This window comes from Pyxicephalus adspersus, chromosome 2, assembly GCF_032062135.1.
Source record: "Pyxicephalus adspersus chromosome 2, UCB_Pads_2.0, whole genome shotgun sequence".
Taxonomy (NCBI): domain Eukaryota; kingdom Metazoa; phylum Chordata; class Amphibia; order Anura; family Pyxicephalidae; genus Pyxicephalus; species Pyxicephalus adspersus.
The window spans coordinates 86080750-86107094 of NC_092859.1; the positions used below are offsets into that span (position 1 = coordinate 86080750).

Here is a 26345-nt window from a genome sequence, read left to right on the forward strand (position 1 = left end):
TGGTATTATATATTCCAGCGCTAGCAGAAATATAGCAGTCACATATTAAGAAAGATTTATTCAAGCAAAAAATAGGTTTGCTGCTACACTTCTGCCAGGTTTGACTATTGGCCTGTGACAGAATATTGTTTGACATGAAGCTGTGCAAGCACATTCTACGCACGTTTTAGTGCATTTTGAAAGCACACTGTAAATGATTTGTCAGTCAATTAACCAATAGAACAGACTTTTATTTAGTGTAAATTAAGCTGAGAATTGTGGATGTGCAGCAACTGTACATGCACTTCTCAACACCTGATATGTGATGTTTGTATTAGTTTTCTTTATTGCAGGCTTAGCCTGTAAAGAAAGGAAATAATTCTCAATTGTCCTAACACTAACCATGCACAGGTGGGAAACAAGCCTGGATAACGGGACATGTGTCAATTGCAGAAGCAAAGTTTGGCTGTCAGGCCGGTGGGACAGGTAAATAAAAATAGTTTATTCTTCCAGCTGAACTTTTTTTTATTGCAGAAAGGACAGACTATGTCCTTTAAGCATTTAAATAAATTTACTTGCAAGCGCAGCTGAGTGCACGATCCCGGCATGCTTCTACCTTCCCATGGGGAAATACATAATTCCAGCCTGGCTAATCAAGATGGTCACAGATCCTGAACCTGAAAGAGGACCAGGTGAGGAAGCCAGCAGCCAGATGGAGCAAGGAGAGGTGAGTGCACTTTGTGGTGAAGGTTGTAATCCCCACAATATTGTCCTTTTTTGGGAACAAAAACAGACTGGGGAAAGATACTTACTCTTTTATAGGCTATGCTTTCTGTGTACAAGGGTGAAACTTTTCTCCCTGATGGTGTCAGGCTGATATGAACAGAGAGTTGTTAAGTACTGTTAGTTATCCATTCTGATATCTGACATGCAGGAAGCTAAATGTGATTGTGTAGTTATTACAACTGCATTTATATTTGCTTGCAGTCAGTTGTCACACATTTTTATCTTTGTTTTATGGTAGATTTAATTATATACGTTTTTTTAAACAACTTTCAACCTATTCTCACCGCCACCAACTGACCAAAATGACATTAGCATGTCCAAAAGCTTACTAGGCACCGCCTGAAGCATTAAAAAAAACAAAGCAAATATTTTGACATTGCTTCTCATAGCAGAGTTTCCTGCCCAGAATATTAACAGAAGCTATGTGTAACACAACCTAAAGTAACTGCAAATGTGGCTTAAGGGCCAATTAGTGCATTTTTTTCAAATCGCTTACATCTTGTGCATTGCATTAGGGCAGACTATTCATTTAAATGAACAGCCCAATGCACAGCAAATGGTATATTACAAAAGTGTGCAAATATTTATGGTAGGTTGTTGTCATTCAGTATGCTGGAAGGGTGCGTTTTGGGGGGCTATTGAGCATAAAAGCAATGTGGTGCACTGCAGAAACGAAACCTCCCAGCTTTTTTTTAATGCTCTATTATGAGCGGGCTCTAGGATCTATTTTGTAAGAGCTGCAGATGCCCACAGAAATAATCTCTGGTTCCTACAGATGCAAACAGGACAATCCTGTAATATTTACTAGTTAATACCGGGCAAGTTACTGTTTGATTAACATTTAGCTTTTAAAGAAGAATGGGTACAAAGTAGCCTAAATCTAACATTTTTTACTCAAGTGGCAGCAGGATCCTCTTATATTATTTGGACCTTATCTTAATATTCTGCATTCCTTTAGTCAGTGTTTAAAGCAGAACTAAACCCGCAATTACTCACCTATTCCTGTTCCATCACAGAGTGTTGCCAGCCGCTGGTCGGCAATCAAGCCAGTAACAACGTTTTTGCAGAAAGTACATTGCCTGTCCCTTTTTGCAATAACAGCCTGCCTGAACTGCTAAAGTTCAGAGTGGGACTTTTGTTCCCCTTTAAGTCGACAAGAGAGCTTCAAGTCATTATCCCATTGGTACTGTACTGGAGATTCGCCCCAACATATCCAGATTCATTGCCCTTGTTTGCACATATGTGTTGATCTAGCCCAGTGGTATCCGGCTTGGAAGAAAGTAGCTCAGTATTACAAAGTAGTTTGAACTCCTAAGCTAACCCTGGATTCCTGTCCCTGCTTATATCACTGTACAAGTATCAGAAAACCAAGCCATCAAAAACAATCTGTTCTATTTTTTGATGTAGCCACGTTCTATTTTTCAGGGGTTTGGAGAGAACTCAATGCCCCCTCCTCAAAATTCTGGTTTTAGAAGATTTCTGAATGTTTGTAGTTCATACAACTTGAGAAATGCTTAGTAAAAATAGAATATGAGAATTCAGTTGTATGTATTTCTTATGGCAAATCAATAATAGCATGAGACATAGGTTCAAACATCAGACTTCCTTGTCTCTTGATGCCAGCATCTTGTATCCCAAACACACACCCTTCACTTCCCTACATCTTGTCTACAGTCAGTGCTAAACCTGCCCTGCCCATTCCCACATATTAGGCTGTCTTTGCTTTTGAAATTGTAAACTCATATAAAAAACTACTTAAAATGCAATTGATGTAAAAAAACATTTTTAACATTGAGGTAATTGTTTGAAAGGTTGGCCTGGAGGGTGGAAAGCTATGTATAGCCTGCAAGGTACTTTATAGAAATTCATATTGAGGCTCTTTACATCTGGAATTTATATTTCAATGTGAGCCGCAGCTGTAGCGTGCTTGTAGATGAGCACTTTTCTTAATTGCTGCAGCATGGTTTAAAGAGGGGATTGATTCACTTTGGAATTTGATTGCACTGCCATGTAACGACTAGTTAATGTCATGACCACACAAGCTGAATTATTTTGTAAGCTTTATTCCTTTCCTGCTTTATATCCTAATTGCTACTGAAAAAAATGTGTTTTTTATTGGGTGCACAAAGAGTGAGAAGCAGTGCATGCAATGACTAACACTGCTCACAGACAAGTTTTTGGAAGTGTTCCAGAGCCCATTCTTGATTTCTGCTACAGATTTGTGTTTTTAATGCAGCGCCACCTAAGGACCTGAAGGTCACAGCCATTCAGTTTTGGTTCTCTGCCTTGTCTATTGTGTACAAAGATATTCCAAATATGCGCTGTAGTTGATGAGATTCCTAAACTCTACATTAAGGAATCCTATTCCTGAAGTTTTTCACCACAAGGAGGTGAACCCCTCTCCCCATGTATACTTCTGAGAGATGCAGTCTCTCCAGGATGCTCTTTTTATACCCTATCGTGTTACTGATGATGTTGTCCATAACTTATTTATGCGATATTCCTTTTGGTGTATTTTTTTGTTAGTATGACACAAGTGTTTTGTTGCACCTTTCCCACATCTTTGAATCCTGGCGCTGGCATCAAATTCAAAATGAGCATAACATTTTATATTTTGCACACTTTTTTTTTTGGAATTGGGTCGTAACCAATTGTTGCCAAATTTTAAGGTGTATTTCAGATAGTAGGTTTGTCAGCCTCCTGAAGTGTCTGCTGCTCAAACTATACTCTGCATGACTTATGACTGATAAGATTGTTTATTGCCAGGTTTAATCTCACTGGTGACTATAAGGAACCTCTTAAGCTGCGTACACACTTCCAATTTTTATCGTTGGAAATGAACGACGAACGACCAATTGGCCAAAAATCGTTCGTAAAAAAAGTAACCAATGACGCCGACGAACGAGGATAGTCGTTGGAAATGAACGACCAGACCGGCAGATCGGATTGGACGACGATCGTTGACCATCTATCGTGTGTACGGTCGTTCAGTGATCGTCCATGGTCTGAGCATGCGCGGTGAACGAACGTTCGCTCACTTCCTGTGGTGCACGTCACTTCCTGTATCGTTCAAACGATCGCATCTATCGTGTGTACAATATCTTTGAACGATCGTGTCGTTATCTGTATGTACAGGATCGGTGCCATACGATCGTTCGCAGATATCGCGCAGGATCGTTCGTCGTTCGTTTACCAACGATAAAAATTGGAAGTGGGTGCGCAGCTTTAGTTCTTACAGTTTATACATCAGCCATTATGTGTATTTGCCACACAGTAACAAACTCAAAAGTATGTGTCTTTGCAGACTTTCCTTCCCAGGTAAGTAGGAGCAGTTTTCAGATCACTGAATGAAATGGTTTAAACGTGTCTTGTAGAAAATGCAAACCCATAAGAAGGTGGCCTAGGTTCCCTGTTTGCATTTTACATTTTCAATACTGACTTCATTCTGTGCACCCAACATTCTTTGTGCTGTTACAAACATTTGACATATTTCTTCATACCCGTTGCACTAATTGGGATTCTGACATAGGAACTTCCTTTTTTGTTCTGCTTCAAGTAAAATTGCTTTTAATTTGTTTTGATTTTATGCACATGTAAAAAGGTCTACACCCTGCAGAGTTACAGATAAACACTCCACTAACATGTATAGACTCTTTCTGCACAGCATATTGCAGCTAAATTGTTTGTAGATGTGGTTTCTGTATTATCCCACCCCCCCCCATATTTTTACCTTGTGACCCTGTCAGTAACATGTCTAGTTCTAGGGTGTACTGCATGGAGAAGCAATGTAGTCACCCTAGTGTATGACTTTATTAAACTCCCACCTCTTCTATTCTCTGTCTCATGGGGGGCACGAGTTCTGTTGTCCTTGTGGTTGGATGAGAACATGAAACTGTTAAATACAGCACAGGAAGTTGTGAGCTGGCAGGAAGCTTTCCTTAATGGTTAATGGGCCTTTTTTCCCTTTTATTTAACAGATATAACAAGACAATTATATTGTATTTTACCAGACCAATGGGAATAAACTAAGAATTCTAAGTTCTAGAGAATTAACAAGTAAGATAATTGTTTGGGTTTACATACTCTATAAATAACTGTGAATTACAGTAAGATGTATTCCTGTAATGTACTTGTCTGGGTTTGTTGTGAGCCACTTTACATAATTGATGCTTCTGACCTGAAAAGTCAGGAAGCATAACTGTAGTCTGTGATAAATTATTTGACTATCTAGACAAAAATTGGTATACATTATAATAATGGTTCAATTTAATTGAAAATCATTCTTTTCTGTGTCCTAGGTGTGGAGTCGGTTAATACAAAGCCTGCACCATGCGTGAATACAAGCTTGTTGTCCTTGGGTCGGGTGGTGTTGGAAAGTCTGCACTGGTAAGAATTTTTCCCCTCTAAGATTAGAAATAAATAGAACTTTAATGATATTGCTCTGTAGTCATTTTTCACTATGAGATTACCCTAAAGAAATGTATAAATACAGAAGTGGAATGACCACAGAATGCATGACCATGACACACCCAGTTTGTAACTCCACACAACAATTTTCGGTTGTCAGGCAGTCCTGTATGAAACATTTTACTTCACCAAAATTGCATTAAGCAGCAGCTTAAAATGTCCTATGATTTTAAGGGCTCACTCAAGGCATTCTTATGCCTTGGGTGAGGTGACAGGGAAGCCAGACAGAATACTAGTGCTCCGAGATTAAAACGTCATTAATTGACCTATAAAATATCCAGAATGGCTGATTCCCAATCCCAAGAACAGTTGTTCAGTCCTGTGTGCTATCACTCATAGACATGTGGATTGTTGCTTAATTGGATTACGTTTTTCACAGACCATGGGAACTTTGAAGTGAACCTGTCAGTATTGAACATTTTTTGTTTCAATCATTTTTTTATTGAAGTTTACATTGTAAAACCATAGAACTAGCAAACATACATAGGATATGTATATCCATACATATAAACAGTATAGTATTTCACAACAAAAACAGAACTATATGAGTCTGGGAGAAACAACAAGATGGGGTGGGAAGGTGAGATCAGGGGAAATAGTAGGGGGTAAGATGAAATGCCTTGGTTTCGGATAAAACACTTGGATAATTGCATTAGTTACATTGTAAACATAACTTTCAGATAGAATAGACACCACATAATGTCTGCTAATTTTAATTTGAAACTTTAATATATTGGAATTGCAAATAAATTAGTGAAACATACAGTTATATTGGGTGTTTCAGCTGGCACCAGTCTCTTCTTGCTGCACCTAAATTTAGGTTGCAGGCCTAAATCTCAGCCAGGACACTATCTGCATGCAGTTTGTATAATGTCCAGATGCTTTTCTTCTGATGGCGCTCCAGTTTTCTCCCATATCCCAACATCATTATGGTAAGTTAATTGTCTTCCCCCCAAAATGGACTTGAACTGATAATAGCTGTAGATTGTAAGCCCCCTCTGAAGCATAGTTAGTGACATGGCTTTGGATTCTTTAAGTTGCTGTATATTATGTTGGCACTTAACATTACAAAAAAAGCAATGTATAAAAATAAATGGTGGATGGTAAATATCAGCATACCTTGGTTATCAGCCATTGCTTTTGCTCATTACCACTGTCCCCATTTAAAACAATTGCAGCACTTATATTTCCCTTATTATCCCTTTATCTGAACAAACTCAATGTGACAATTTTCCGAACATCAGGAACAAATATATGATTTGGTAAGAGGTTGAGCTAACCATCAATGGGTTTCTAGTCTTAAAGGATACCTAAACTCAGTTTTCACTTTACATAAAAGGGTAGACAACCCTTTTATAATAAGTAAGAATTATATGTGTTTGGTTTTTTTTGTAAGTGCAACACCCCTTTTTTTTTTTTTTTTTTAAAAAGTGCAGCACCGCCCCCTAAATCTCGATCACCTAGGCGGTCGAGAATGAATGGGAGCACAAAGCCTCCCCGGATGCCTGACGTAGGTAGGCTATTGGGCTGCACCTTCTGCACATGCCCGAGGATCTCAGGCAGGCTGAAAAGGAGCCTTTTTGCACAAAAAGAAAAAAAAGCAGATCCCAGTGAGATCGGCAATCAGTGAGATCGGCAAATTTTCTTTTTCATCCTACGTCACCAGATCTCGCACCTAGGTTTGAGTGACGTAGAATGAAAAACAGAAAGAAGAGACGAAGATGCCAGGATGTCGCTGGACACCCCCGGAGCAATTAGACTGCCCTGCAGGTAAGCCTATTTTTTTTTTTTTTTTTGCAAATTTGGGTTTAGTTTTTCTTTAAAAGTGTCAATGTTGATTATTTTCTGATACAGGAAAGAAGGCTTCTGAAAGTAAAACTGAAAGCAACACTTGATTGTTAGACTGCTGTATAAAACATAAAATACTGAAGGAGGCTGTTTTCAGCTCTTGTAATTTTACTTATTAGATTTTCTTCCTGAATCTCCACTGATTCTGCTTTTATCTGCCTAGTAATATAGCTCAAACTGAGCAAGTTAAAATAGGGCAAAGCTAAAAAGTATAGAAACCTTTTGTTTTGAAAAGTGTAGCAGTTTGTTGATAATGCTGTAAATCTAAAGCTGCAGGAGACACTAAGAAAAAAAAATGATTTTATTTGTTTATAGTCAGCTCTGTTCTTTCCTGTGTCAGATGCCTCGTGTGTGTTTGTTCTGGCACAGGGTTCTGTTAGCTCTAGCTATGTGAGTTAAATGTTGATGGGAGAGGCTGCTGGGAAATAAAGTTAGGTTGCTTTTACTTGCTCCTGATGACTGTTGGCTATATATGGCTAATACTGCTGCTGTGTGACACTAACGGGTATTATTTCTGGTTTGCATTGTCCATCTACAGTGATCAACATGGTTGATCATTTGTAGACAGTAGGTTTTTTTTTACAGTTGGGTTTTGCTGTTGTAACAGTCAACATGTAAAGACTGTAAACATATATTGAGCAAGCTACCTATTGGTTTTTTTTTTTTTTTTTGTTAAAAAATAAAACATACAGAAAAAGCAAAAAATAACATACAGAAGTAGGGGGAGCTCAATAACCCCATTACATGTTGCTATTTGTTAATCATCACAACACTTACTGAGATAGCACTAAACATCCCATGGGCTGTCAAAAAGTTTTCCTTTGGATTAAGTAACCTGTCACAGAAGCTAGTTGCAGCAATTAATCCACACCCTTAGTGTTTTTGGTACTTGGAATAATTATTGTGTGGTCCTGGAAGGTCTTCTGCAGCAAATCCAGCTATGTGTAACTCAGTTGCTGAGCAACTATTTTTTTTTCATGTGGCGTTTGAAGCTGGCAACAGAATACTCGGCTTCGCTATCTACTTAAGTTATTTCCAAAGCAGCTGAAGATGATAGTGTAATACCAGGGATCTGGAGCTGCATGCAAATGTAGGAGGTGGGCACACTCATCCTTTCAGCTTTTAGAATACCAGCCTTTATGCCTGGCGTCTTAGGGAGCATCCATGATCAGTGTGTTAGTCTACAATCTTTTCCTTGTATTCTGATATGTGTTATCAGGGTAATATTTATTATGAGTCATTTAAAGACTAGTGGGTGAGGCAGGAGATTTGGTCACTGCCCTGCATGAAATTTAGTTTGCTAAAGTGCAGTGTATAAAAAAAAAAAAAAAACATTTTTTCCATGAAATAGTTTTTTTTAATCCAGTCTCTTTCAGGCAATAGTTATATACACTCTGGTGTGGTCTGCAAATCAATTTTCTGGGCTGAATTCCTGATAGTGAGGGTGGTTGGCTTTGCCAGCACAATATGTGTTAGTACAACCAGTTGCAGTATGTACAAGGGGTATGATTTACAGAGCAACTATGCAGGAGAACAACTGGCAATATAACTTTTTAAAGTTCCTCTTTGCAAAATCTGTGACAGGTGGTTATTGCAGTAAGGGCAGTTGGTCCTCACCTGTCAGATCATTGTCCAGCACATGCACAGCCCTGCATTGGTTGCCAGGGAAAACCATCTATGATATTTATAGGTTTGATTGGCAGACTTTTTACCAGGACAGTTTTTAAGGTAAAAATGAAATATTAAAATGTCAAAATTGTTATATATATATATATATATATATATATATATATATATATATATATAACATAAATAAACAAGCTACATAATTTTCTATAGATTAACCTTCATTTACAAAGTTTATAGAAAACCTACCTTTTTCCACTATTTTTTTTTGCTCCCCTGACATTCCCATCAATTCTGCTGACAATTTTTCGGGAGGTTGAAATGGTGCTATGTTTTAATATATAGATATGAAAGTTGAAATGGATGATTTTTGCCCATCCCTATTATACCATATCGGTTGGCAGGTATGGCTTTATCATTATAAAGTAGTCATACGCATCAGTCTGATTTTTGCAGTAATTTATATTAGAAGTTTTTGGATTATATATGTGTAAGAATATAAATATTATTTTGATCCACAATTTAAAGTGATTTTTTAGCACTTGCTACTTTTTGGCATTTACCCTGGGTGCTCTTGTACATGAGCAGCATGTATAACTCTTTCTGACCACGGAGTACTTAGATCAATATTGTTATATTGGTTATTACGTCTGCACTGCTAATGGGAATAGACAGATGTTATGTTGCTTTTTCCAGAAACATTTAGATAAGCTTAGAACAGTATGTGACACCATTAACTGTACAAAGGAGAGATCCTGTGTACTTTATCTGTTTGTACTAGTCTCCAAGGCTTCCTGGTGTGTGCTCAATGGAGGGGAATGTTAGGCCATTGGATAAATGGAACTTCGTAATGAGAGAAATTGCACATAGACTATTTACGCCTCACCAGTAAAATCTGCTTCATGCGGAACTCTAAGTGATTAAAAGCTGGTATGAACTTTTAATGGTTTTGTCATGTGAGACCTAAAGTGTTGTATGTGCTAAAGCAAACGTGTTAGCTAGTTTAAATAAATCCTGATTAAGAGCAGACATCCCATGTTGTCTGCCATTATTTTTATCAAGACTAGTGTACATGAGCTTTGGGAATCAGTTAAAGTGACCCTGCTGCAAAAACAAAAATGCAGGAGGAATCACAGAACGCAGCAGTGAAAGCAAGCATTTAACAAATCCTGAAATTTGCTGAATGTAACATTTAGATGGAAAGCTTTGCACTGCAAGAAAAAGCTATCATCCTACAGTCACTGGCACAGGTATGACGTGACTTTTTTTGGTGACAGTTTCACACATTGCTGCCTTGTGGTGCCAATCTTTTTGAAAGGGTCCTTTCAACCAGCATTTTAAATGGTACTTTAAAGCATCTGTATTGCAGGGCACAAAAAATCATGGTGCTGGAAGCCAATTCAAGTAGTGTAAACAGGTTCTGACCGGTGGACATGTGTAAAGAGTCCTTGACATTAGCATTTTAATAGCATTTTCCCTTTAATTATACAGTCTCATTTAGAACAGTTGAGGATCATTTTGTGCTTTTCCCATGTAACTTTCTACAAGTAAATATGATGAATAGTATCTCCTATATATGGTAAATTCATTGCAGACACCCATGTACCCACAGATAGACCTTGTTAGTGTGTGGGACTTTTATGGGGTAAGATATGGCTAAAGATTTGGTCAGAAGATAGAGAGTTTATTCTCCAGGAACAAAGCAAATCTATTTTAAAGTGAACCTATATTTCTTAGTTATATACATTTCTTAGTTAACAACAAAATGAAAGTGTGTGCACCTTGTGATGTCTGCAAATTTGTGTTGCCCTTCAGATGTATCACTTTCACTGTACACAGGAACTCCTCTTCTGCCCTTGCTTATATTAAGAACTAAACCTATTAAACTCTTCCGTGAGATTCTTCCTATAGGTCTGAACTTCTGTGACTAGGTAGAGGTGCAGACATTGGACTGGTGAGATTAAGTGAGACATTGTTGGAGCAGGTCAAGGCAGGCTCTGTATATGCTCTTGGCCTAGGATCCTTGCAAGCACCACAGTAATTCCTGAGCACAGGTTCTTGCAAGTAACAGAAGATACCAGTTCTTTAACACCATTGCCTTACCGAAGAACAATTCAGCAGTCAACATAGGAATGCATAGTGTGAAATTAGCACAATTAAATTGGTATATTTCTCATTCTCAACCTGAATACTGGCCAAACCCCCCCCTCCCCTAACTTCAAAATCTCCTCCTGACGCAGTCTTGGTGTCAGTTGTGGCTTTGTCCTTTTTGCCAATTCCACCTTCCCTGGGATTATCAAACATTCACTCCAAGTCAATATTTTTTGCCTTGAACAATATTTCATTACCTTGACTTTCTCAATTTACCATAAATGTTGCAGATAGATTTTTTTTTCTCCTTTACTACTGCTTTGCAGTTCTCTACACTGACTTCCACCTTTTCAATCTTGCCTACCCATATTCTTCTCTCACCTTTTATTAGGTGGTATATAATTTAATCAGGGTCCTCTTCTCCAACTGTGTCAATAGTTTATACCTATTAAGTATGCATGTATGTCATCTGCTGCCCCTGCTATTGTGTGTTTTATATATAAATATTAAGATAATTCTGCATTTTTTAAATGAAACCAATGACCAATTTAGCTTTGCTTATCTTGTCTGAACATAATTTTTTATGGCAAGTCAGTGAGAATGAGGTTTGGCTGTGCCTGCACACATGTTTAAATTACACTCCTAACTGTAATAGTGTTCTATTCCAGAGAGAACTTATGTTATCAGCATAAGGTCAGGCAGTTGGCAGCAAGGCGGTTGTTGGATGACCTCTAACTTGTAAAGGCCTTAATTGCATGCATCCTTAGACAAAGGCACATTTTTATTCAAAGCCATTTATTTAGTTTTAAATAGATTGCAGAAGGGTAAAGACATATATGAGATTTTTTTTATTGCTGTAATGTCCCCCCTTCTGTTCTGACTACCATTGTAACTGATACTGAAAGTGAGGGAAAATCCAAAACTTTTGTAGTCAGCAGATTAGTGAAATCTTAAAACTATAGCATGTTTTGAGGTAAATAAGGTAGCTGCGATTGCTGACCTTACTTTCCAAACTGCAAGTTGCTTGGTGGTAATGTTTATTTACTGGCAGCCAAATACTTTGTTACCTACCAGGTAAAAGACGACCCTATACAATATAAATTTCCCTCCAAAAGAATTTCAGATTTCAGCTTTTATTAATTAAAGCTTCTCCCTTTTTATTTTTTTTTTTTAAGCAAAAGCAAAGTTACACTTTTATGTTTTTCCTGTCTTTATTAATTAGCTTTTACATCCAAAGAGAGTTACAGAAAAAGTCAAATCTGGGCAGAAGTACTGTTGGATTCTTTATTGGTAATATACGATCTAAAGAGGCAGAAGCCATCTACTTCTTCTGTGTACTTACTACTGCTCACAAACCCTAAACATGACAGCCAAATGCTTCACTAAAAGGCAAAATTAAAGCATTTATGGGTAGTTTGCAGCTAAACCCACCCTACACATTTATATTGGTCATATCACTATGACAAACAGCTTTATTGTATAATGGGAATATGCTGGAAGTAGTGGTTGTTGGAGCCACCTAAGATTTGGCTTTCAAGGTTTGGAAGGTGCCTACTATTAACCCCAGTGGCAAAGTCTCTTTAGTAATTATCTTTTCTTTTTTTTTTTTTTAAGTATTATAGCTTAGTAGTAATTGCATAGTGCTAGGTATTATAATTATCAATAAAAGAATTCAATAATTTGAAGACTCCCTAATATAAAGTTTCCCAAGTGTAAAATGTATTGTGATAACTGTAGATATTACATATGATATCGTCATTTAAGCCTTTGAACTCCTTAGGATTTTTTTCAGGTGCAATTGAATTCATTTGCAAATTTAACCAGTGACATGAAGAAAAGGTTATCACTTGTTAAAATGGCAGATTTTAAAATGTATTATTCACATGTGATGGTAAAGTCTCATTGCAGCAGCTATTTCTTCAAAAGTAAACCTTTTTATAAGCTCATCTAATATTGATAATAGTTATTCATAGAAATCTTTGTAATTGCAGTTGCAAGTATTTTTTCCCCTCAAGTTAAACATTAGGGGGTTAAAATAGCAAAATGAGACTGCTTTCTCAAGAAACATGTTATTGTTTTGTGAAATGATAGATTACTAAGAAACTGTAGATTTCATACTAGGGTGTTCAATGGTATTTTGAGAGAGGATGAAAATAATGTTCTAAGGAAATGCTGTGAGGAATACCCAGAGCTGGACTTTACTTTTTATCTCTAATAACTGGTTCTCTCTTTACACTTTATTGTCTGTCATTAAATAAATGTTAGTGTTCATGGCTACCTAGTCCAAAATGGAGTTCTTTGGTTGATAGGGTTGTATAAAATTTATAACAAAGCATGTTCACCCTGTACTAACTGTATATCCATTTTCTCACAGACTGTCCAGTTTGTCCAAGGAATTTTTGTTGAAAAGTATGATCCCACAATAGAAGACTCATACAGAAAGGTGAGTGATTCCAATGATTTACATGTTTCCTTTTTCAGTAAATATACAGGAAATGCACGTCTAGCCACAGCACTTCTATTTGGAAACTGCTCTAAAATTATTTGTTTCAGTGCTGTTTAATTGCACAGTTTTGCAGACTGATGCTACCCATGACGGTGCCAGTATTTGCTTAAATATAGATGAGTAATTTATTTACAGCACTTTAAACTTTTGCAATATGTACATGCTGTGTTGTATCACCAGTTTTTATTACATTGAAGACAAAAACAATTTAAAAGTGGCATACATTGGAGGAAGTGATGAATGTCAGGATATATTGGCAATGTATTTTTATTTTCTCAAAAGCATTTATCACGTCACAGTTTTAAACTGATGCCGCTGACCGATGAAAGGCTCCTAACAGCATTGGAATTCTTGAGGCAGTAATGCCTGAGTAATTGAGTATTCTGAGGCTGTCTTTTTACTAGATCCTATTACACAAAGTAATTAAAATTAACCTGCAAAAACTCAGTGTGCCCAGCAGAGCACTACTTATTTTTATAGCCATACTGCATAGAAGAGTCTGCTTGCTTGTTTTATCTTCCTGTGTAGTATTTGATTGTTTCATTTGAACCGAATAAAATAGACTCAGGAAACAGAGCTGTCAGCATTTCCTCTATAGTAGGGCAGTGGACATGCATAGCCTACAGCTTTGGAAAACAGGGATAGTGCTTACACATCATACTGACTACAAGTGACATTTTCTGTATATAAGTATGACAAGCTTTTGGTGGACATCATCTAGGAAGATGAAAGCTTATGTAAGACCTAACAGTCCTGACATATTTTATTTAGAGAGAGTAGACACAATAAGAAAACTTTGAAGAGGTTAAAGAAATTTTAAGGTATAAAAGAACTTCAGATAATCGTGGCAACATTGAATTGGGAATGGCTGCTTTCTTCAGCTACGCTTTTTAATGTGGGGACTTCATGCTTTTTTATAATTTTTACTTTGCATTAGTGGAATAATAATTTGATGTGTATCCAAGTCCAAAAGCATTTTTATATATTGTAGTTTACCAGTCCAAAGATGTAGATATGGTTGCATTGGGCCTTGTACACAAGAAAACATGCACTGTCAATTTTTCCCTTGACCACAATTCAGTTAGCACAGACATCCACCCTTTTTCTTAATGACTAATTTAGGATAGGAAAGTTAGTCAAAAATGGTGGTAATAATATTTAACTGTCCTTAGTTATTTTCCTATGTGAAGTAACTGGTATGTTAAAGTAAAGATAACAGAGACTGTTGATCCAGGGAACATCCGATTGCCTCATGGAATCGGAAAGAAATTTCCCCCCCCCTGTTGGAGCTAATTGTAGCAGGGTTTTTTATTTTTTGCCTTCCTCTGGATCAACTATGTCCGAAGGGTTTTATATCTGGGATATGTTTATTTCCCTAGTAGTTGAACTTGATGGACTTTTGTCTTTTTTTCAACCTGACTTACTATGTAACTATGATTAGTGAATGTGTACAGCGTGATACACATAATATATGTTAACAATACTCAACCTCATAATTTGGACTGGCAGAAGAAATCCATTATCTGTTATCACAGGGCCTATTTAGCTCTTTTGTGTAACATGCTACGGGTGCTATTTAATGTGCTTTTAATGATTTGAGTTAAAATTTAAGTTAATTTTTATGTGTTGTATACTTACAAGCATATTCTGCATATTCAGTGATGTGAAGACTGCAGCCTGCTCTGGTTTTGTGAGCAAAGCATTTTTTTGTTTTATTGTTTGTTGTGTTTATTTTTATGATTAGTTGTTGGTGTAATATAATATCATTTTACTTTACAGCAAGTCGAAGTTGATGGTCAACAATGTATGCTCGAAATTTTAGACACTGCAGGAACGGTATGTTGGATTTTTCTTTTATATGTTTTATATTTTCCGTTTTCGTGAATTTATACCTTTTATCAGGATTTTATTTTTTAGTACTTAATTTGACTTAGTAGTCAGTGACCTGGTTTGTTATTTTTGGTGATAACTTCTTCTAGGGGAAGAAGCATTTAAAAAGATCTCTCTATCTTTCTATCTCATCTCTATCAAAGAGTAAGTGATTCCCTTCTCTAAAAGTCATATGGGGGCTGACTGACAGACCTTAAAGAACATGGCCTGAAAGTGAAGAGAATATTAACCCCACTAGCATTCTAATTCTCTCTGTATTTCCACAAAAAAAGCGTTACATTTTTTTTGCATGGAAATTTATTTTACATTTTTGGCTATAATTCTTAGGCATAACTCACCGAAATATATTATATGAAGATTTCTTTGTATTGGACTCAATACAGCTATTTTGTGTTGAATCCAATACAAAATGATTTGAATTTCCCGCTGATCCGCCCGCACCGACACATGCACTGACGTCACCGGTAAACCTTGGGGAACGTCTCTGCAGTTTGCGGCTGAAGATCGGAGGAGGAGGATGTGTCCCCAGGACCTGCGGGGACCAGCAGGATGCCAACGGAGCCAGGTAAGTGTTTTTCTTTTTTTTTTTTTTTTTTTTTTTTTAAGTTATAAGCTACCCCGAGAGTGTGACTCGGGATTACCACTTTTTGCAGGTAAAATCGACCCTGAGTCAGGATTACCGCTAGGGGGGTTAATTTAGTGCTGGCGGGTCTTTGAATTTTTATCCCAATGTATATTCTTTGAAATGATTAAAAACAATGTTTTTTCTCTAGTATTTTATGTTGTTCATGTATGGTATGCCTTGAAGAGCTATTAAATACAATCTTCTAAAACGTGTTTAAGTGAAATAAGGAATTAAATCTCAAGTGGTTTTCCAAGCTGTGTTATTTAGTGCCTAATACATCTCCTACTGTACTGATTGCATACTATTATACATACATATATTTTTGCTTGAATATAATAACCCTTAGAACAGAAGGTACCCTTTTAGGACATTTTGTTATCTATGGTGATGGGCATTGGCCAAATGAATGTCAGCTGTTTGGGCAGTACATTGCATCAGCTTAGTACTGGCAGTTTATAGTTTGGGAATCTTCCCTACCTTATATTTTATCCCTTAAAATTAGTATTTTACTTTTTAACTTTGACTCTAACATGTAATTCCCAAAGTAGGCCCCTACTTTGTTCAACAACTACCCAGGTTTCTATCCATCTGAAACACTTATGGAACTTTAGGAATGATTTTGAGAAGTATGCCTGTTGCACAATGGGCAGGGTCAGAGATCTTACAAGTAAATTAGCGGGCACTATATGCAAGATGGGGATGAGAAATGTATGATGCTGGGCAGTATGTTTACAAAAGAAATGCAGAGACTATATTCGAGGTCAGCATGTGCAAGGAAGTCAAGTACATGTTTTAACAGGAAACCGTATTTGCAAAAGACAATTGTGGAGGGTATGACCATGGGTGTTATGTTTAGCAGAGGAATTGTGGAGAGTATGATAGCTGGCAGTATGTGTAGTGGAGCAGTACTGAAGGTATTATAATAGGTAGTATGTGCAGAAACAAAGTGCTGAGGGCATAAAAACAGGCAGTATGTGCTGAGGCTTTGACAGAGCTGGTGAGCCTGTAAGAAAATGTTCCTCTTTATTGCTGTCCTGCTGTAAATTCTGGACTGACAAAACTGGTAACATTCTATCCAAAAATTGGTGTCTGTTAGCTCCTTATTCACCTGGGTTTGTATTTTTTTTTAATGCAGGAGCAATTCACAGCAATGCGAGATCTTTATATGAAAAACGGACAAGGCTTTGCATTAGTGTACTCCATAACTGCACAGTCTACATTTAATGATTTACAGGACCTCAGAGAACAGATCCTGCGAGTCAAAGACACTGATGATGTAAGAATTCTTTTAAAATAAGTATCTGATTTTGTTTTGTGTTTCTGACTCTATCTTTCTCTCACTTTCTGTTATTCTGTCTTGGTTTGAGGTTATTATAATGTGTACGAATGTTATGTTGTTGTACTTCCTCTACTGTTGTGCTCTTAAAGGTAAATGCAGCTTAACTTTATTTCAGTTTGAGTAGATGCTTTAGAGTAATTCTTCACAATGTCTCATTTCTTCAATTAACTAATTTGCAGAGATATCTGAGCTTGAGTTATCAGATGTGCGCATCTTCTGTGGTTAATGTGATAGATTCCAACTCTTAGGGCTCTCTTTATGTAACAGGGAATCTTAAATTCCCTAGTGAGAATCAATTACTGACATTGAAACACATAGACTTGGAAGATTCCCACAAGGAATGTTAGATTCCCTGTTTTATAAATAGAGCCCTTAGGTTGTGTTTATTTTTTGTTATTTGTTTCACTAAAAAATGGAACTGGAAGATCCGGAATACACAAAAATGAACAGGAAACACCAAAACTCCTAGGGGAGATACTGCTCTCTTGGAGTAACCCAAACATAAAATTAACCAGAGGTTGATTTAATCTATCATCCTCTATCTATAACTTTAAAATAACCTTTGCCTGGACTAGGCCATTATCCTCCAGTGATATAGTGTCTTTGCAAGGCGGCAGTCTGTGTCTAAGACCTGCTGCTTTCATTCATTGCGCCACCAGTGTTCTTTTTACACCCATTTCCCTTTGGCTCTTTTGTATTTCAATGTTTTTATTGGATTTTAAATTATACAACACAAACATTTTTCCAAAAAAAAAACCCAAAAAAACCCAGAAAAAAAAAACCCAAAAAAATAAAAACATAATTATAACAAGAACAAGAACACATTGTGTGTGCGCCAACAATTGAACCGTTTGCTCTGCAGAAATGTCCATCTCGTCCATGTATGGCTCTTTTGAAAACACACACCGTTCTGTGCTTAACCAAAGGGAGAGAATGTTTGTAAAGACATTAAGGGTAATGTCATTCTAGTGCTTCAACGGTTTTGCCTAGTTAGGTTTTGTTAAACCTTGATACTTTCATTTTGTTTGCACTAGTTACATTCCCTTGTAAAGCTTTTAAGTAGTAACCTGGTGTACATGTCTGCTAGGCAATCGAGAAGCTCCTACAAAAACATATACTGCACATCAAATAAATAACATTGAGGAAAAGAAAACCTTGCAGTGTTGTTGGCATTATTATTTTCCTTTTGCTATGATTAGCTTTGCATCTGTTTGCTATTTCTCCAGAAGGGAAAAATGAAAGTTGTCATGTAGTCTGAATAAATTTATCTTCAACCTGTGCAGCAAGGAGAATTACTTTTTACCTGTTTAACAAGGAATTGGCTTGCCTGATCAGTCTGAATTCATTACTGCCCAGCACATTGTGGTTTGAAGTTTACAATCAAATGTACATATAAAATGCATTTAAGTGTGTGTGTTTACAATCAAATGTACATATCAAGTAAGTGTGTGTGTGTGTGTGTGTGTTCATTCTCTACAGTTATTGAGTTTAGCTTTTCTGCATTAAAGCATTGCTTGCTTCTCTTTTTTCAGATTTGTTTGTAGATTTGTTGAATTGATCATTTTAGGTCATTTTCTGTATATAGAATAGATGTACATTTAGCTTTTGGAATAGTTTGTATGCTGCTGCCTACACTTTGATAAAACTGCAGTGGCCTAGAAAGCCCACAAGGTCACTTAACATCTTCTTTTATATTCCTCCTTCTAACAGGCTAATAGGGGAAATTATGTATTGTAATATATTGTATATATTTCATATATATAATATTTGTTGTAATATTTCATATATGTAGAAAGCAGCATTTAGTACATATATTTGTCTGCATTTCTTGAACCAAACAATCAAACCCTCTGCAATGCTGTTCTCTGCACACCCTTAGAAATAATAACGAGAACTAAAATTACTTTGCTGCAATAATTGGAACATGAAGATCCCTCAGAGATCAGCACATATTGGAAAATGTTGGTGAGCAAACTCAGTTGCAGGTTTGTTCACACAGCCAAAAGCCTTGAAGAGTTGCAGACAAAGGTTTGGAGAAAACAGGCATTTAAATATTTTATAAACATACTCAAACAATCTGTTATTTATGGTTAATTCTGTTTTCCTTGCATTCAAATTGATTGAACCCATTTTTATCTTATATATATTTCAGTTAATGTTTTTCCCTTTTTTAGGTGCCAATGATTCTTGTTGGGAACAAGTGTGACTTGGAAGATGAGAGGGTTGTGGGCAAAGAACAGGGGCAAAATCTAGCTAGACAGTGGAACAACTGTGCATTCCTGGAGTCCTCTGCCAAGTCCAAGATTAATGTCAATGAGGTACAATTGTTTAGATATAATAAAAACAATACAAACTTGGAACTGCATGCTTGTATAGGTTATATACACACACAGTTACCTACTCATCTGCTGAAAACTATATATGTCAGGCCTACTTTATCTTGTAAGTCAGATTTTATTATCTTTTGCATAAAGAAAATATTTCTCGTTCCAGATTTTTTATGACCTTGTGCGACAAATTAACAGAAAAACTCCTGTACCGGGCAAGGCACGCAAAAAGTCAACATGCCGGCTGCTTTAATACACAAATGTGCTGTAGCTCTGAGCCAGGTATGTAATGTTGTCTATTTTATAAATTAGATCACCTCATTATCTGTGATATTTTAACGTGATGATTGCAAGTTTGTAAGATTGTAAGCAGCTTTGTTCATTTAAAATTTAAAATTTTAGTGCTCGTTCACACAGAGCAGTTGACAGGAAGTACAACTAATTTGTAAACATCTGCATTCACCCTAGCTATCCCTGGGGGTAAGAGCTTACCCCCAGAATTATTGGGAGTGCAGGAGTTTTAAGAATCCTCTGTTAACCAGCCCTCAACATCCGTAAAGCCCTTGTTAATTATTAAAATAAATGTGAAGTTTGAAATCCCTTGGTTTTTCCTTTGGTGTTTAAAGGCTGTGCAGTTGCAGTGTAATTTTCAGCCACTTATTTTAGCTTTTCAGGGCAGACCACTGCTTGAACCACTTCCATAGACTTTTAGCTCCTCGCTATTGAATACTCCTGGACACCTAACAGTAGAAAATGAGTGCATGAGAGCTGTTCAACATGAGATTGACAAACTACTTTCTAAACTTGGGTGAATAGTACTCCTGTACTATAGAGCAGGTATTATCAGTGCATATACAGTTAAGGAGATCATTTTTCACCTACCTCATTACAAATAATATTCTTCTTTTGTTGCAGGTCTGAAGAACTGTTGTCTAACAGCAGTGCCAGCATTCCAAGTCAAATTACCCTGTCAACAACTCCAATGGACTTTCCTGTGGTGGTACCCTTTATAATATGGATGGAAGTTGCAAGCTCAGATTGTGCACCATCAGACCCTCCCCTCCTAAAGTCACGAGAAAGATGCCTGCTTTGAAATGTACTTCACGTATGCAACTGGGAACAACCGAGCCCACATCCAGTATTAGTGCTAATAGAGACATTGTTCCCCCAACAATGTTTTCGCACGTCAGAGAACGTGTACTTTATTCTTTCACAAGCCCTTCCTTTCTGTCGGAGTATACAATGAAAAGCACCACTATTTTAGCATACTAAACAAGAAAGTCCAAAGAGCTCTTCTATAGACTACTCCTGATGATCTTGCATCTTTGGTATTTGTAGCTTCTTGTAACTATTATTTTTTTCCCTCCCTTCAAAGAAATACAAGAGCAACATTAGTTGTGTGTGTACAAAGTGCTTCTCACAACTACTATCTTTTTGTTTTCCTTTCTTTCTTTTCCTTCATTTTTAGGGAATCCTGTGGAATCTTGTATTACACCCCCTTCCCCCTTCTGGAAGCAGAGGAGCGGTTATAATAAATTTATTTCTTGTAGTCTTTGTTGAACACTCAGTGTTTAATATTTCTTTGGAGAGACAGACATTTTCCTCCTCTTTTATTAACCATTTCCCCACTCTTTGTTTACATAAGGAATACTGTTTATAGATGTGTATACAGTGGGGGTCTACAACAAGAAGTGTATATTTTAAAAGTTCTTTTTTTAATGATTTAACAATGTTTTGTAAATCATTTTCAAGCTTCTGCAGCTGTAGATTCTCACTGTGAGCCTTTGCCCTCCCCTCTTGCTTGCTCATGCATATGTGTATTTGCAATACCAAATATACTGATTTAGTAATTTTTCCCGTCAGTGGTTGTTTCACATGTGTATTGTTTTGATTGCGTTGTCAAATGGTGGAAGAGTCCAGTGGATGTGAATGTGGGACGTAATTTTTAACTCCTGTGTTACTGGTCACCAGGCCTGTGTTGCAGTAATTAACTTTTTTTTCTGCTGTTTTATTTATCAATGCCTTGTCTCCTTGTATGCATTAACATTTGGGTGTAAAGATTGTGTATATATCCAACAGGGAACCACAGAAATTCAGTTGACCAACCTAATGCTACAACTGCTTTGAGGTGGCCAAATGTAATCTAAGAAGCCTTAAATAAAGTGGTGCAATTTTGTACAATTTAGCATCAGTTCAATAAATTTGGATTGCCATGCAAGGGCTTGCATTATATAACCATCTCCCACTTAGTTTATGCAGTATATTCACAGTGCTTGTTAACAAACCTGACATCACAGATGTGCACTGTATACATTCTACAGCCTCCTTCTTTTTTGTGCCAATTAAAGTGTTGCATACAGGCCCTCAATGAATGGAGCAAAGTGCTTTTAAGTGGTCAAGGAATGTTTCATTGGTGTCGTTTTTTTCACTATACTGAATGATGCATGTGGAGGTTTGACAAATGGGACTTTTTTTTTTTAAATTGCAAATTTAGGGTGAAGAATTAGGTAATTTGATGACAGCTGCTCAAGTGAGTTGCAGGTGTATGTGTTCACAGCGTGCATTAAAAGTCAATTATCACCTTTGTTTTCCCTCCGCTTTGTTCTGCCCAAGCAGCAAACTGAAGGATACAGTGGACCGAGGATAAATCCAATGTTATCCCAAAGTCTTCATGTGACTTAAAATTGTTACTCCAGTCTGTCACCTAACTCCATTTTTTTCCCCGTTGCTTACAAATTATATGCTTATTCCACCCCTTAACAGTTTGACATCTGAACTCTGCTTATACACAGACAAAATCAAAATAAAATACTGTACTTTCTTGTATGCAATAATGTCTCACAATCTTCTGACTGAATGGCTGTGGCATTTCTTACTCAATTCTGTTTGCTATCTGTATGTACGTAGCCACAACAAATGTTTGAATCTGTAGCGTCTGTTATAAGCCAAGAGTTTTATCAACCAAAATAATAAAAGCTATTGGATTTACTGTACAAATTATTCAAGCACTCCTATAATGAATATTGTATGTTTAAGTACAACAGCAGGCAGAACCCAAATACAGAAATTGTGTCTGTTCTTAGGCAGAATGTTTACTAGTTTCAAATAGAGTACATACTTCTCCATTGAATACCACAGCTACTAATTACTAAGAAATTCTACTTGCATAGAATATTGAAGAAGGGACACTTAAAAGTTATTAAGGGATCTTACTAGGGCAGTCAAAATCAGAGAATTTTTCTGTCAAATATGACCACGACACAAATAGGGCCTGAATCGCCAGATCCCCAATTGTTGGCATGCCCAACATTTGAAAGTAGACCTATACCTCCTTTTTTCTCGGGTACCTATACATCTGCTGAAAACTATATATACTTGTTTTTGGAAAACAAGTATATTCTTGTGTTAAAAACACAACAAAAGAGTGCTGGGGTTTTAGGGGTTTTTGGTCCATATTCACATGATGGCATCACCTAATTGCTTCAGATTTGTTGGCTGTCCATCCATGATGCAAGTCTCTGGGTCCACAACATCCCAAAAGTATTCTATTGGATTAAGTTCTGGTGACTGTGGAGCCATTTGAATACAACGAACTCTTTGTCATGTTGAAGAAACCAGTTTGAGATGATCTGAGCTTTGTGACATGGGATGTTATCCTGCTGGAAGTGGCCATCAGAAGATGGGTACACTGTGGTCATAAAGGGATGGATATGGTTTGCTAAAATACTAAGATAGGCTGTGCCAGGTAAACAATACTAAGGCAGGGGTCGGCAAACTCCGGCCTTTAGGCCAGATACGGCCTAGCGGGTAGTTCGTTCTGGCCTAACGCTCCCTGGCTGATCAGGCCTAATGCTAGGAACTGCCGGAGGTCCGGTGCCGCCTCCTTGCTGTTGCTCCCCTATTTACCGCAACCGGCCTTGATACTTCCGCCGCCACAGTAAATGGGTAACGCTCCCTAAGGGTAAATCCCACTCCTCTGCAATGCATACAGAGGAGAGGGATTTCACCTCTGTAGGCATTCCCTGGTGGGAGCAGAGCCATTAGGGTGGGACTCAGAGTCTGGCCTAGTGTGCTCCCGCCCACCCTTGAAATGGCCTAGTGGCCATAAAAGTTTGCCGGGCTAAGGAAAGATTCCCCACAACATTACCACACCACCACCAGCCTTGAACCATTGATACAAGTTCCAACCATTTGAGTATTGAAGCTGAAACGGAGACTCATCAGGCTGGCAGCATTTGGTGAGCTTGTAACAATTATAGCCACAGGGGCCTCATTTAGCTTACAGGAGTGGCACCTGGTGTGGTCCCCTGCTGCTGTAACCCATCTGCTTTATGCAGTAGATGGGTTACAGCAGAAGGAGAGATGCTATTCCACATACATCCATTGTAATGGATTGTTAAATGCAATACTGCCTTTCTGTCAGCTTAAACCATTCCGGCCATGCTCCCTTTTTGGATCATTCTCTCTATAAACATTAGAGATGGCTGTTCGTGAAAATCTTAGCAGATCAACAGTTTCTTATCTACTCAGACCAACCTGCTTGGCACCAACAAACATGCCACATTCATAGTCACTTAATCACCTTTCTTCTCCATTTTGAAGTTTAGCAGGTTGTCCACACAATTGTCTACATACCTAAATGCATCCCGCATGATTGGCTGAATTTATGTTTGTGTTAAAAAGCAGTTAAACAGGTGTTACTAATAAAGTTGGCCAATGAGTTAATACCCAATGTAGCTCATTAAAATATCATGTGACCCTGTGAGTCCACTCAATATAACATAAATCCGAGGGAAAGAAAAAGTTTCTGACGATTGTTTTGACTATTTTTAATATTTCTGTGTGATTTTTATTACCTATAATGTATTCACAAAGGCCCCATGATATTTTTATTAGCAAATTTGGGAATATGTCAAGGTTTTGACAGCATATTAATAGGAAGCTCTTGTTTTTTGCAGTGCCATTTTTTTATGTGAAATAAGTCACATGGAGTGATTCACCAGTTCCTCCATACTTTAAAGTACTGGGTATAACCTTCAGCTGCCTGTGTTAGACAACAGTGGAAAAGATAAGGCAAAATATATATTTGCTAGGGAGGTGACCTGTATGTGCAAGGTTCACTTTAAAGAAGATATAAACCCATTTACTATAAATGATGTCCATCTAAAATATTGATATGGTGGTTAAGAGGCAACATGCGTTATGTACCGTGATTTTGGTAATTTAAGGCTGAATGAATTACCTAACAACATTTTATCAACAAAAAAAGGGCACAAATATTGTTCATACTGCAATATTTATGTGTTCTAGAAACAGCCCTTACATGGAGTTCTGGTAATAATCCAGATCATAGAAGTTGTCATTGTTGGCCATTATCTCAGACTTTAATTTTTGGCCGGTTTAGTAAAATTCCAGATTATTAGCGGGAAGCTCATGAGTTGTAAATCAATCATCATAATTAGGTTGTAATATTTATTTTATCAACAATTTCTGCTTTTATTAAAACCATTGTCTGGCATTTTGCTGTACACTCCACATGGTCATTTCATTAAAGGGAAACACTACACTTTAGATAGACCAGGCCTGCTTTGAGTGGAGTTTGCATCCCTGCCTGGTACCTCACATGCTACAATGGCTCAGAAGATTGTTTTATTATTATTAACCTTTATAAAGCGCCAACATATAATGAAGTGCTGTACAATAAATAAGGGTTGCACATGAGTGATTTTCAACAATAAATGTGTACTGTAGTCTTTTTCATGGATAAATAAGACATGCCCCTGAAAATAAGACCTAGGGCATATTTTGGCATTTCAAAAAATATAGGACAGTGCCTTATAATCGGGGAAACGGGGTAGTAACTTGGACCATGAGATGAAGGAACATGTGCATGTAGACTAACGTAACTGAATAAAAGCTGGAAGAAATCAGAAATAAAGAGCTATACAAAGTACAATAAAAAGAACTATTTTATGAAAGACATACATACTTTTTGTTTTACAAAGTTCCTTAAAAGATAGAATGTCATCAAATTCTAATTTACAGAAGTGATGAGTTGTATCCAAATCCACCCCTCCCCTTCCCCCCCAGGATCATTTGCTATTATGTTCATGTATGCACAGAATATCTGAACAATATATTACACCAACCCCACAAACTACTCCCCTCCTGATGTGTTGACTGCACAGCGGTCTCCTTTTGGTTTTGAGTCTTTGCCTGCTTTGATTGAGAAGAATGACTTGTCCTGCACACATTTCCCAATACTTCCCAACTGTGCCAGGAAAAAAAAACATTATAAGGCAGAGTATGTAGGCAATGTGCGCACCCTCCCCACCCCTACACCTCTTTATGGATACCATTTAATGCTTCCTCCTATTGTGTGATACTTCCCCCACCTCCTAGATAAATGTTCTTAAAATATCTATACATTGTATTTTCTACTCTGCCATGCTGTAGTGATCACTGTGATTGGTTATTACAAGGATCACATGATCAAACACCAGAATTATTGACTGACCTATGAAAGGAAAGTGGGAAAATGAGAAATAAAGGCGTCACTGCAGAATGGACCCTGCCCCATCTGTAATCTGCATAACATGGCAGGGAAGGGGGTTAAATATTATTTTTAAAGAGAAGACCAAGAAGAGGGACAGAGAGATAGGAATGACAGTCACCCCATAGAATAGTAAGGAGCCATACACAGACATTACTTACTTTCAGCATTACATTCTGCCAAAATGTACACAACCTAGTTTAGCATTTCATTTATTTTGCTTTCCTTTACTTAATGCCTAACACTTTTTATATATGTTCTTAGCACCGCATCTGTATAGTTGTGTATGTTTTATAACCGTATTACAA

At 37.2% G+C, this 26345-nt stretch overlaps 1 protein-coding gene across 1 annotated transcript in view; it reads left to right on the plus strand.

Annotated features, from left to right (window-relative positions):
* Positions 1-22481, plus strand: part of RAP1B (RAP1B, member of RAS oncogene family) — a 44773-nt gene extending 22292 nt beyond the window's left edge. Inside the window, exons 2-8 of the mRNA XM_072401329.1 lie at positions 5064-5151; positions 13172-13240; positions 15083-15139; positions 16954-17094; positions 19332-19475; positions 19651-19766; positions 20400-22481. Coding sequence (XP_072257430.1) covers positions 5095-5151; positions 13172-13240; positions 15083-15139; positions 16954-17094; positions 19332-19475; positions 19651-19737 — 555 coding nt within the window. The 5' untranslated portion in view covers positions 5064-5094 and the 3' untranslated portion in view covers positions 19738-19766; positions 20400-22481. The remainder of the gene's footprint in view (positions 1-5063; positions 5152-13171; positions 13241-15082; positions 15140-16953; positions 17095-19331; positions 19476-19650; positions 19767-20399) is intronic.
* Positions 22482-26345: the final 3864 nt, after the last annotated feature.